The sequence below is a fragment of the Myotis myotis genome, unplaced genomic scaffold (genome assembly GCF_014108235.1).
Source record: "Myotis myotis isolate mMyoMyo1 unplaced genomic scaffold, mMyoMyo1.p scaffold_m19_p_8, whole genome shotgun sequence".
Classification (NCBI taxonomy): Eukaryota; Metazoa; Chordata; class Mammalia; order Chiroptera; family Vespertilionidae; genus Myotis; species Myotis myotis.
In genome coordinates, this window is record NW_023416390.1 from 13,756,897 (window position 1) to 13,769,142 (window position 12,246).

Below are 12,246 nucleotides of genomic sequence, written 5' to 3' on the forward strand. Positions count from 1 at the left end.
TTATTTTATGAGTTAAGTTCTATATCAATATATCGATTTTGAACAAGACTGATGTTGAGCCCTAGCTGGTTTGGCTCGGTGGATAGAGCGTCGGCCTGTGGACTGAAAGGCCCCAGGTTCGATTCCAGTCAGGGACACATGCCTGGGTTGTGGGCTTGATCCCCAGTAGGGGGCATCCAGGAGGCGACCGATGGGTAATACTCTCTCATCATTGATGTTTCTATCTCTCTCTCCCTCTCCCTTTCTCTCTGAAATCAATAAAAATATATTAAAAGAAAAAAAAAGAGAGTGATGTTGATTCCTCTCTCCATTAAATGAGAAGCATGGAGGAAGGCTGTCTGGTGCCGGGAGGCTGCTGGTTCCATAGTCATTAGATCTACCTTCAGAGAATATCCCTACCTTCAGACCTTCCATCCACAAGGTCACCTCAAGGTGGTTGCTGGTGCTCCAGCCTTTATTACAGGGCAGGAATGATGGTCCTGGAGGATTGTAAGAAGGCATGCCTTCTGCTGAATTAGTTCCTTTGAAGCAGATTTCCTAAAAGCTTGCACACATTAGTGTCACCAAGAAATCATTTGTTAATTTTTTTTAAAAAATCCTCACCTGAGGATATTTTTTCCATTGATTTTTAGAGAGAGTGGAGGGGAGGAAGGGGAAGAGAGAGAAAAAAACAGAAGCATAGATGTGAGAGAGACACATCAATTGGTTGCCTCCCATATGTGCCCCAATTGTGCTGGGGATGAACCCTTGACTGGCCATCAAATCTGAGACTCTTTGGTGAGCGGGCCTAAGCTCTGTGTTGAGAAACACAGGCCAGGGCTGCTAAATATTACTCATATGGCCATACTGAGCTGCAAGAGAGGCTAGGAAATACAGACTTTTCAAGTGAATTATTGAATAAAATTGAACTATCACTGAGGAACAGAGGTACCATATTTTCTGGTGTGTAATAGGTGTTCCCCACATACGATGAGGCTGTTTTCAGACAGTTCTCTAAGGTTCTCTCCTGGGATCAAACCAATCAAAGTTTCCTTCCTTTCCTCTCACCTTTACTGTTTACTTTCTTTTCTTCCAGTCTTTAATCAACATTTTGTAATAATCAGCAATATTTTTGTATAACTACGAGATAGTCTCTATTGGAAGAAAATCAAGAGTTTGTGTTCTCAATTCCTGAGTTCCTACATGATGCTTAGTAGGGGCTCAGTTAATATTTGCTCAACTGAGATTATTAACATAACATAAATTTAAAGGTTTTTTATGACAGCATAAATTTCAATGTTTTTAAAATGCAGTTTTTGATTATTGTGAAGGAGGATGATTTGGGGGTGTTCAGTGTAGGAGAGTAGACATGTTTGGGGAGAGCTTATGTGATGGTCACTACATTGGCTTCCTAATATCGATTTTCTTCCTTAAGGCGCGTGACATTCCACTATAAGAGAAGCAGTCTGAGTTACTTCGGAGGTGTCTGTTCTCGCACGAGGGGAGTTGGTGTGAATGAGGTAAAATTTGTCAGTGTTCTTAAAGTAGAGCTTTATCTTTGCATCTGATCTGATCCCCCTCCCACCCCGCCCCGTGGCCCAGTTTGCATCCTTCCTCAGGCCTGTTTAGAATGATAATGATGAGAATACAGTATGAATGTTTATATTAATAAATAAACCTTGTAAGAAAAGAGGTATTGTTTCATTTTATAATGATAGTTTTCCTTTTTATCAGGCAAGTACAAGCCAAAGAGGTTTTTTTGGCCTCTATAGATACATTTTTACAAGCTTGTTAATCCCTTACAATTATTTTTGAAAATTATAATGCTCTTTTGCCCAAGTTAAGTTTAACTCATTTATATGAAAGAATTCGTGATTGTATCTACTCAGCATCTCTGTTTTGTCCCTATGTAATTATTTTATATTTATGCCTTCTACCTACCTATCTGTAGAAGTAATTGAAGCAATTATTTCCTTAATCTCAGTATCTTCATTTATGTAATGAAAATTCTGATAACAGTTGGCAGTAGCACCCAAAAAGCTGAACCAACTGTATCTAAACCTTGAGCCATACCAGAGTATCCCAGCTTATCCTCATGACCATCCTTCAGTGGAGTCCTCTTGACATGCTTCTAGGAAGTTGAATTTATTCTTGGTTTGATATGAGTTGAGTTGGGGCACAACCTTTTATGACTTGTATGTTACAATATCATGTGAGAGGAGAGCATAAGGTTTGGAGAGGTGCCATGTAGTAACAGAGGCTTCCTGCTTCCTGGGCTCAGTTGCCAGGAAGAAGTGATAAAGGAGCAGATGCTGCTTTCTGATGCTGTGAGGCTCTTAGGGAACTGAGATGTTACATGGTGATGATGAAGAAATAATAACTAGTTTTGTGCACTCTCTCAAATGTTTCCCACACACTTTCAACTCTGAAAAACAGTATGGTCTTCCAATGGCAGTGGCACAAGTATTATCGCAGAGCCTGGCTCAAAACCTTGGAATCCAATGGGAACCTTCTAGCAGAAAGCCAAGTATGTACACCGACCTTCTCACTCACTTGCATGTCTGTGTAATGCATGACCAGTTAACAAATACATATGCTTCTTTTCTAAGTCATTGTCGTTTAATTGTAGTATATCTCCTTCCTCTAAAACAATGATAAGATGAGCAACTCAAGGTAATTCTTATTATGTTTGGGTTGTAGAAATGTCTTTTTTTCAAAGTCCCCAGAAGCATACTCACTTTCTCAGAGTATTATCAGCGTTTTCATACTGTGAAGTGTTGGGGGTGGTGACACCTCACCCTTTGGGTTCTAACCACCTGAGTATAGACACACGATGCCCCAGGGGGCTCCTTCACTAGTTTAATAAGAGTACAGGTGGATCAGGAAATAGCTTAGATCCAGAGTCAAAAAGGATCTCAAACTCCACTTACCTACCTACCTACCTCTAATTAAACTCATCCACCAGTCCTAGCAAGAAACGATAGAGAAGAAGCCTCCCGGACAGGAGGTCCTGATACAGGGCCTTGTGAGCTTGGGGGCAGGTGGTAGAGGATATACTCTAGTGGGCAGGCAGGGCCGAGAGGAGTGCAAACAGAGCCACAGATCCTAGCCGGTAGGAAAATGCAGCCAGTGCCTGGGGGGTGTTCCTCTGGTTGTTGACCAGATGAGAGGTGGATGGAAAGGCAGACCTGAGTTTCCAGTGACAGAGTGTCTAAGGCCCACAGTAGTGTTAGGGGTCCATGAAAAATTTTAATTTCTTTAAAAATCAGAATAAAATCCACTGTGGATAATATTCCTCTTTATACCAACACAATAATCAAATATAATTTCTAATACATTTTGTGGTAGAAGGCAAAAGTGCCCAGGACTCACATAATGTAATCCCATGGAAGGAAAGACCAAGGTGTTCGCTCAAATTATTCTCTTACTTTGGAATGAAATGGAAGTTTCCTTCCCCTGTGAAAATATCAGACACAAGGCGTAAACATTCCCGCTCCCCAACCTCCCCAAAGAAGGAAAGAATGGAAATGTACCTTAACGTTTACATCTGGTACTTTTTGACTCTCGATGGGCATCACATTATGGGTATGTTAAGTCTAATGGCACTTATCTCCAGACTTTCATTTATCAACATCTTGCTCAGTGTATTTGCTTTCCCAAGAAAACAGTACACACCAAAGAAGGTTCAGCAGCTGGCTTAGATGCCTTAAAATCAGAAAGGAGTAGGACCAGGTTTCCCACCTTAATTGAAAACCCTGAAGCCAGGAAGAGGCCAGTGCTGGGGTCAGCTGAGAGGTGGTACTGAGTTGGATGATGGGATAGGGTGAGAAATAGTGTTCATTAGTGCCTGGCGTAGTTCCTTCCTTCCTTCCTAAAATTCTTAATTCCTTTGTGAATTGTTTGTTTAGCTAGATAATTATTAGTTTTGAGCTTTCAATGATAAAAAAATCAATTTGCGAGTCTTTCTTTAAAATTATGATAGAAAAGAGAATAGGGAAAAATAAGTGACAAGAATAGCCCTTCACAGTATCAATATGTCAGTCTTTGGTATCTATGCTAATGATGGTTATTTAATGTAAATGATTATCTACATGTCTGTTTTAGATAGCTCTCTCTTACCAAACCGTTTAGCATAGCGTTCTTCAGGTCTCTGGCCGATCCCTGTTCTGACCATAGCAAATTGGACTCTTTAACTTCCAGTATGCTCTGGGAGCAGGACAGCGATGATGGCTCATTGCATTTGTGCCGTAGAGCAGTGCAGTGGACAGAGAGCTCACAGGTTACCACGTCATGTGAGCCCCAGGACCACCCTGGCATCTAAGCAGAGAGACACCTTCCCCATTTTAGAGGTGGAAACACTGAACCCCCAGACATGCTAAGTCGCTTCCCTATGGGACCCTTTCACCAAGGAGAACTGGGACCACAGCTTTCTGTGGTCCAGACCAGGGTACTTTTCATTCAACATTGGAACGAGGAATTTAATTGAGTTCTCTGAGTTACAATAATGAGGAGAGGCACAATTGTATTTCTTGCCGGCTGTTAGGAGGTGACCTTTACTTCTGGAAAGAATGAAGACATATTGATTTAAAGGAAGTCGATTTTGCTCTGTGAGACGTCACTGTCTGTACCTAGGAGTGGAATTAGAATTAAGAAATTATTGAAGAGCTGTAATGCAAATGACAGATGTGACTTTCGTTGTTTCTCTTTTCTTCTGTTGCTTTGTTTCTTTGGACTAGAATGTGACTGCACAGAATCCTGGGGAGGCTGCATAATGGAGGAAACAGGGTAAATTTTCATATACGTGCGTTTGATGAATGTCTTTCACTGCAATTGCTGCATATAATTAGATACACAATCTCTCGGTACTGGCCTTTTAAGCTAAGCACTTAGTATAAATTCAATAATTAATTATCTGATATTTTAAAAATGAAAGGACTAATTTACTTTATGTTTTAATTTTTTATTTAAAGTTGATGATCAGTGTAAGATATAGTAACTACTTCTACATCTATTAACCCTTAAAGATAGCATAGTATTAAATGCTTCTAAGTTTAATAGAGATATTAATTTTTCAGTACACTTAGAATAAAAGCTGGTTGTCTACCTGAAGCAGTCAGTGAAAACCAATTTAGTCATCAATTTATATCTTAAGGAACTCACCAATAGATATGTTGCTGTAATAAAAATTATACTGTACTGCTTATATAACCAATAACTTTTTTTATTAAGACAGATCGTGTCTAAATTAGGTAGTCTTCTACTGATAGACATTTGAACATTTCCTCACCTACCTCCTCTCTGTCCCAGAGCTGCCATTGCTTCTGTGCACCAAGGCCTGGAAACGTTGTCCTCTTTCCCAGGGACCCTTCTCCCAGGGCAACCTCTGTCCCAAGGCCCCTAAGCTAGAATCTTCTCCTTATAGATGGGAGAGGTTTCTCACCCTTGTGCCCCTCCTACTTCTTGGCCCCATTCCCGACATCTGCTCAATACATTGGCCATTTCTAGTGCTACCCCCATCCCTAAGCGCCCCAGTTGCCAGAAACCTGAGCTGTTTGGACAGAGACCTTTCCTTATTCTCCCACCAGGAGTTCAGCTCATAGGACAGACAGGAGTGTGAGCCTGAGGGTTTGCAGGGAGAGCCAGCCATTCTGCCTGCTATTTTAGAACACAGAAACGGCATAGCCCCTTGCTGCTGAACCATAGTTTAGTAATATTATGGCTTTTAAGCAGGCTTTTTGGAGGACTGCTATAGGGAAGTAACACTACTTATAATATTGGTTCTATAGGTCTGTATCTAAACTCCCAATTTCAAAATGACTTCTTTCTTTTTATTAAGTTTATTGGGGTGACATTTGTTAATAAGATTGTATAAGTTTCAAGTATAAATTTTTATGATATATGATCTTCATATTGCATTGTGTGCCCACCATCCAAAGTCAAATCATCTTCCGTCACCATGTATTTGATCCCCTTTAAATGAATTTTTTGAGACTACATATAGGATATGGTAAAACTGACATTAATATTTATTTTTTCAAGTACACATTTCTGTGTAGTTCTTGTAAGAGATTACTGTCAACAATGGCAGATTTCACCTTCTTCCATACACTGCCCTCATATATCAGGATACAGAGAATTATTGGATTACCTCCTGGCATAAGTGGCCTTTCAAACTTCAAATCAAGTGCTATTACAAATATGCTCGAGGAATTAATGTGCGTGATTTAGTTTAACCTTGACTATGTGTATAACATTCCCCTATGTACTGACTGACATAGAGATAGTAATTTGATTAATCAAATCATAGAGAAGCTCATATTGTAATCCTACTAAGTCATGAATGTCACCTAATAATAGTATTTGTGATTGAGAACAGGGAGCTATTATTCACAGGAGCTTACCCTAATTCTGTTTGTATTGTGTGTGTGTGTACACTAAAAGCATATATGCATGTACACACAGATATATATGGCCTAATACATTCTTTTCGGGTTTTCTTGTTTACTGGAATTGTTTTGTGGAAGCTTGCATTATACAATCATTAATAATTGACCCTTACAACTCCCTCCTCCTCAAAAAAAAAAAAAATAAAAAAAAATCCAGTGGGTTCCTGAGGTCTTTTTATTCAGGACAGAGGCAAAAAAGTGCCTACCTTTACTGAGACAGAGCAAATAAAAATGACCACATTTTAAAATACAGGCTTAACGAAGAAGTTTTGTGATGAGCTTTTCAAAAAGTCTTTGAAAGCCAGGCATGAAAAAGCCTGGATGCTGAGGAGGTTGTCCCCTAGCCCCCAGGTTATTTTTATAAACTCGATCACACATACTTTGCCGATTTGAACATAAGAACCTTGTCAAAATTTGTGTAGAATCATCTGAGTCCAGAGTGAACATTTTGTTCTAAATCCAGGGTTTTAATTTTCTTCTCCGATGACTTCTTTTGGGAAGTTATTTACATAATTGATTCTTTATTTCCTCAGGGTATCCCATTCCAGAAAATTCTCAAAGTGCAGCATTTTGGAATATAGAGACTTTTTACAGAGAGGGGGTGGAGCCTGCCTTTTCAACAGGCCAACGAAGGTTAGTAACTTAGGAAGTATAATATTCTCTCTCTCTCTCTCTCTCTCTCTCTCTCTCTCTCTCTCTCTCTCTCACACACACACACACACACACACAGTGGAATAGTGCCAAGTATCACTTGTCTTGGAAAGCAGGGTTGTTGTCAATAAGTTAATATTTAGTTACCAAAGGCTTTCTCATGTTGAAGAGTGAGACCTGTTTAAATGAACAGTTCACTTGTCCTGAACTGAAAATCTTTATCCCTCATAGTGTGAACATCTGTAAGTCTTGCTGTGGAAATATTAATGTGTTTGATTATAGGGCATCCAACAGGCCCCTCAGGGTTATTACATGGAACATGGTAAATGCATCATACTTTTCTAAAATCCAGAAAAGCCAGAGTCCTCAAATTCACCAGATATAACAGTAAAATTCACCAGATTTTACTGTTCTGAATCTGTTTTTTAGCACTAGCTGCTGCACCCTCTCCCAACCCTCTCCCTGAAACAATCTTTTAATTAAAATATATTTGAAATTTCAGGTTAGGGTTTTTACCCTGGTACTAAGAAATAGTGGATTACATTAAGATATATTGCTTTAACATTTCTCTGACAAAAATTGCATTTGGCCTTAACATTCTCTCTAGGGGTATAACTAATGTCTTGGCCCTCTCCTCCCCTCTCCTCCCCTTCCCTTCCCCTTCCCCTCTTCTTCCTTCCCTTCCCATCCCCTCCTCTCCTCCCTCCATCCTTCCATCCATCCTATCTTTCTTTTTTAAAAATATATTTTTATTGACATTCAGAGAGAGGAAAGGAAGGGAGAGGGATAGAGAGACAGAAACATCAATGAGAGAGACACATTGATTGGCTGTCTCCTGAACAGCCCTCTATTGGGGTCAGATCAAGTCAAACCGAGGACCTCTTGGTCCATGGGTCAGTGCTCAACCACTGAACCACACCAGTTGGGCCTTTCTTCCCCTCCCTTCCTCTCTCCCTCCCTCCCTTCCTTCTTTCCTTCCTTCCTTCCTCTCTCTCATAGTCTGTTCTCCCAGAAAAGAAGCATTTCTAATATCAGAGAGCAAAAAAAATGGGCCAAGTATTTATGGATCCCATTAACACATATATGTTATATTACACAGTCTCTTTACTTGGGAAGGTCCACATTGTCAATTGACATTTCATTGAAGTTCATATATACAGTGTCATAATCCCTTATCCACGGATTCCTTCATTCAAAAGCTCTGAAAACTGGAAGCGTTTTTATTAGTTTGCAGAAGACACAATGGACAGTGTCACTTGTCCTGAACTGAAAATCTTTATCCCTCATAGTGTGAACATCTGTAAGTCTTGCTGTGGAAATATTAATGTGTTTGATTATAGGGCATCCAACAGGCCCCTCAGGGTTATTACATGGAACATGGTAAATGCATCATACTTTTCTAAAATCCAGAAAAGCCAGAGTCCTCAAATTCACCAGATATAAAGCTTTTGGTATGGGACTACAGACCTATAGTAATATGTTTGGAAAAAGTTGCTCAACAGACAAAAAGACAGGGTTGGTGCTAATTAGCAGATGGTATAGACATTCTAACATTGCACATTTCATATTTCCTTTAAGTCAAAACAAGTCCATTGCTATACAAAGTGTTTAACACTCTGCAAATTGAGAGAGCAGTGAAATCATGTTAGTCTTTAAAAAAAATCAGTACTAATGTGGGTAACTGACAGAATAATTTATTCCTATCCCCATAATTAAGTGATACTGCTATAGCCAGGGGATGGTAGTTTGATGCCTTGACATTTGTATAGAATCTAAGTAAGGCTGCAGAAAAAGAAATAGGAATTTTAAAGTGAACTTGCATCATTAAAACTTGGCTGCCTGCCTTTTATGACATTCATCTCAATGCAACAGAAACCTGACAACTCCAGAGTGTATAAAATGGATGCAATGAGTAATGATGAATTAATGTGAGCAACTGGTATTTTGAATGCAATGCATGTGGCCAATTTTACCTGCCTTGCAGCTCACCAACTAATTATAAGCATCACACGTGAGGCAACAACACTGAGTTGTTGGGAAAGGTTAAGATTTTGAGTGTGTGTATAAGGATCCATCACTAGATGTCTGACATTGCCTGTGAGTGGAAAGAAAATGATTCCAGTAAGCTGGAAACTTAAAAGTAACCATCTACCTTTAATTTTAAAAGTTAGTAAATAGGAAATTGTTTTTCGCTGAAAACGGCATATTAGCGTGTTTTGTAAAAAGCCCCTTTGGATTCCAGTGTTTTTATGTATGTAACAAAGAACTGACTTTGTCCAAGTGTTTTCAGCCAATGACTGTACGGATGCATGTTTTATGTGTTTTTACATGACCTGTGTGCATCTTTTTTGTGCCGCGGGAACCTTCCCAAGGCCATGTTTCCCATGTGCTGTGCCACAGTGACCTGTCTCAAGAGAAGAGTCCTAAGGTTACATGTTCCGGTCTGCCCTTCCCTTTTCCATTTTCTCCTGCTTGCTGATCAAAATACCACAGGCATTAGGACTGTTGATTTCATTCATTGGACTTGCCCGCCGGGGAGTCCCACCCATGTCTCCTGGAAATCTTCCCCGTTTCTTATAATAGTTCTCCTTCCTGGAAGTGGAAGGGGGGATCAGATCTTTCTCAGGTGGACTCAGTGGAAGCCACCCCTGGCTTGGGTGTGTGATGTTGGTGGGGAAGGAGTCTCTTTCTCCCTCTCCTACTCATGGCTCTGAGATTTGGGTTGGGGTGTGCTGGACATGCACAGAGAAATCTTGCCTCGGTTAAAAGAAGTAGGAATGGTTCCCATAAACAATCAACTGCCTCCACAATTGGTTGCAATAGTGTTTATCTGGTGAGCAAGTTCATGGCATCAGAGGGTGGTTTATTGTAGACATTTGACTCTTCATTGCTCCTGGAAGGACCGAGAGATTTCTGTACATCCATGTATATGTCTGCGTATGTACTTAATATGCTTCAGGCAGTATGGATTTATTTTCAATGAGAATGATGGGAGTGGATTTCCAGCCACATTTTATTCTAAGCTTATTTGTGTTTGCTTGATTGTGTATATCACGTTTGGCTAGACTGAAACATTTTTATCCTTTTGACAATTTTGATGTCTTCTCAGCTGGCTTGAGATAAGTCAACAAATTAGATATATGAGCCTTCTTAGCAATGCACCTTAGCTCCATTAGCAAATATGAGAAGTGATCCATTCTTGTTGACAGCTTATCTCCATAAAAAGTAACTGTGATGATGGAGGTCACCTCTGGAGCCCACCACCATAGAATCCTCCAAGAGATATTGCCCCATTTAAAACATGGGTTTTAGCCCTACCGGTTTGGCTCAGTGGATAGAGCTTCGGTCTGCGGACTGAAGGGTCCCCAGTGCCCAGGTTGTGGGGTTGATCCCCAGTAGGGGGTGTGCAGCAGGCAGCCGATCAATGATTCTCTCTCATCATTGATGTTTCCCTCTCCCTCTCCCTCTCTGTCTCCCTTCCTCTCTGAAATCAATAAAAATATATTTAAAAAATAAAACATGGGTTTTATAAGTATTATTAATAAGTGAACAGTATTTCCCACACAGACATCATTTATAAGATGCTATTGCAACAGATCACAAAAGTATATCACGGGATAGCTGATTGAAGGGCCATATATGTGGCCTGATTGATGTGCTGATTTTCTGTGATAAATTAAAATGTTTTTCCTTTCTCTCCCTAATGGCCTCAGCTATTTGAGCCCACAGAATGTGGAAATGGATACGTAGAAGCTGGGGAGGAATGTGATTGTGGTTTCCATGTGGTAGGTATAAGAGTTCTTTTTTACCTGCAGCACAGCACCTACACAGAGCAAACACGAATAGCATTAGTGAGACGCCTGCAATATCATTCACTGTGGTCTCACTGCCTTTCTTTCTGATCTTGCTCATCAATGCTTAATCCCAGCTCAGACACAGCATTAGAATTAATCATGTCCTTATGGCCCTGTCTGAGAAAACCTCGTGGATCCTTCTAATCAAATTCCCTACCTCTTAAAAATTCATAGTTCACAGTTACCCCAGACAGGTTTTACCAAATCACGAAACAGTCTTTCTGCGTTGTGTATTATTTTTGTCTTTATAAAACTAGATTGAGTATTCAGAATGTCATAGAGCTAGCCAAGGGTGGGATGCCCGCTAAGGAATAAGGTAACATTTGAGTAGAGAAGCCCTTTCATAGAAGATCATGCTTTGTTGAGATATATGGCAGGAAGAACTCTGTCATTGTCCAAGTGATTAATTCTTTCCTGAAGTATTTGCTTACTATTGTATGAATCCCCTCGTCTGGATTATGCCTAAGTCATACGTGGAAAGAATGTTGAATGGACCAGTGGGGAAGTGTCCTGACTTTCTCACGTGAAGTGCTTTTTCTAGGAATGCTATGGTTTGTGCTGTAAGAAGTGCTCTCTCTCCAATGGGGCCCACTGCAGCGATGGGCCCTGCTGCAACAATACCTCATGTCTGGTGAGTTTCCTGACAGCTTCATCATTCTTTTCATTGACATATGGGCCAAATATCTCAATGTATACATTTAAAAAATGTAGTCCTTCTAAAATAAACATTAAGAGTTGCCCTGTTAACGCAGATGAAAACCAGGTTAGATGGTTGAATAGAAGAGGGACAGTTCCTGTGGTCTTTTTATTTTAGACTCTGAGCATAAAAGCTAGTGCTCATAGTTTTACACTTGGCTTTTTAAATTCCCTACCAAGGCAAAAAAGCTAGATAAGGAAGTCATGTATGAATGTATGTCTACTATGTGTGTAGACACATAGTTACTTCTACCTATAGAGACCAGTTAACTTTTAAAAAGTCCTTTAAAAAATATTTTCTTTTCTCATCTATAAAAACCTCTAATATTCATTTTACCTATAGAATTACATAATTTGATCATTTTATTCAATATTAATGGGTATTATACTGCCGGGGTCCAGCCCCAGCGGTCCAGGGGTTCTCAGAGGTGTGGATGGAATCGGCAAAGAATGTTTTACACAGAGACAGTATTCAGAACTCTCTAGCTCTCTTCAGTCTCCGTGGATCTTCCTGTGCCTGGCTGAGGCCACAGAGAAAGATCCTGAGGCAAACTGAGCCTTTATTTTATAGTCAGAGGTAAACAAGGTAGTGGTTACCAAAGTTACACTGTTCTTGTGAG

The 12,246-nt window shown here is 40.0% G+C and overlaps 1 protein-coding gene across 2 annotated transcripts in view; it reads left to right on the forward strand.

Annotated features, from left to right (window-relative positions):
- Positions 1-12,246, forward strand: part of ADAM23 (ADAM metallopeptidase domain 23) — a 151,162-nt gene that overhangs the window by 101,210 nt on the left and 37,706 nt on the right. For both annotated transcript variants that reach the window (XM_036320646.1, XM_036320645.1), the window contains exons 12-17: positions 1,415-1,499; positions 2,416-2,506; positions 4,716-4,764; positions 6,959-7,058; positions 10,790-10,861; positions 11,472-11,561. In XM_036320646.1, the coding sequence (XP_036176539.1) occupies positions 1,415-1,499; positions 2,416-2,506; positions 4,716-4,764; positions 6,959-7,058; positions 10,790-10,861; positions 11,472-11,561 (487 nt within the window). The remainder of the gene's footprint in view (positions 1-1,414; positions 1,500-2,415; positions 2,507-4,715; positions 4,765-6,958; positions 7,059-10,789; positions 10,862-11,471; positions 11,562-12,246) is intronic.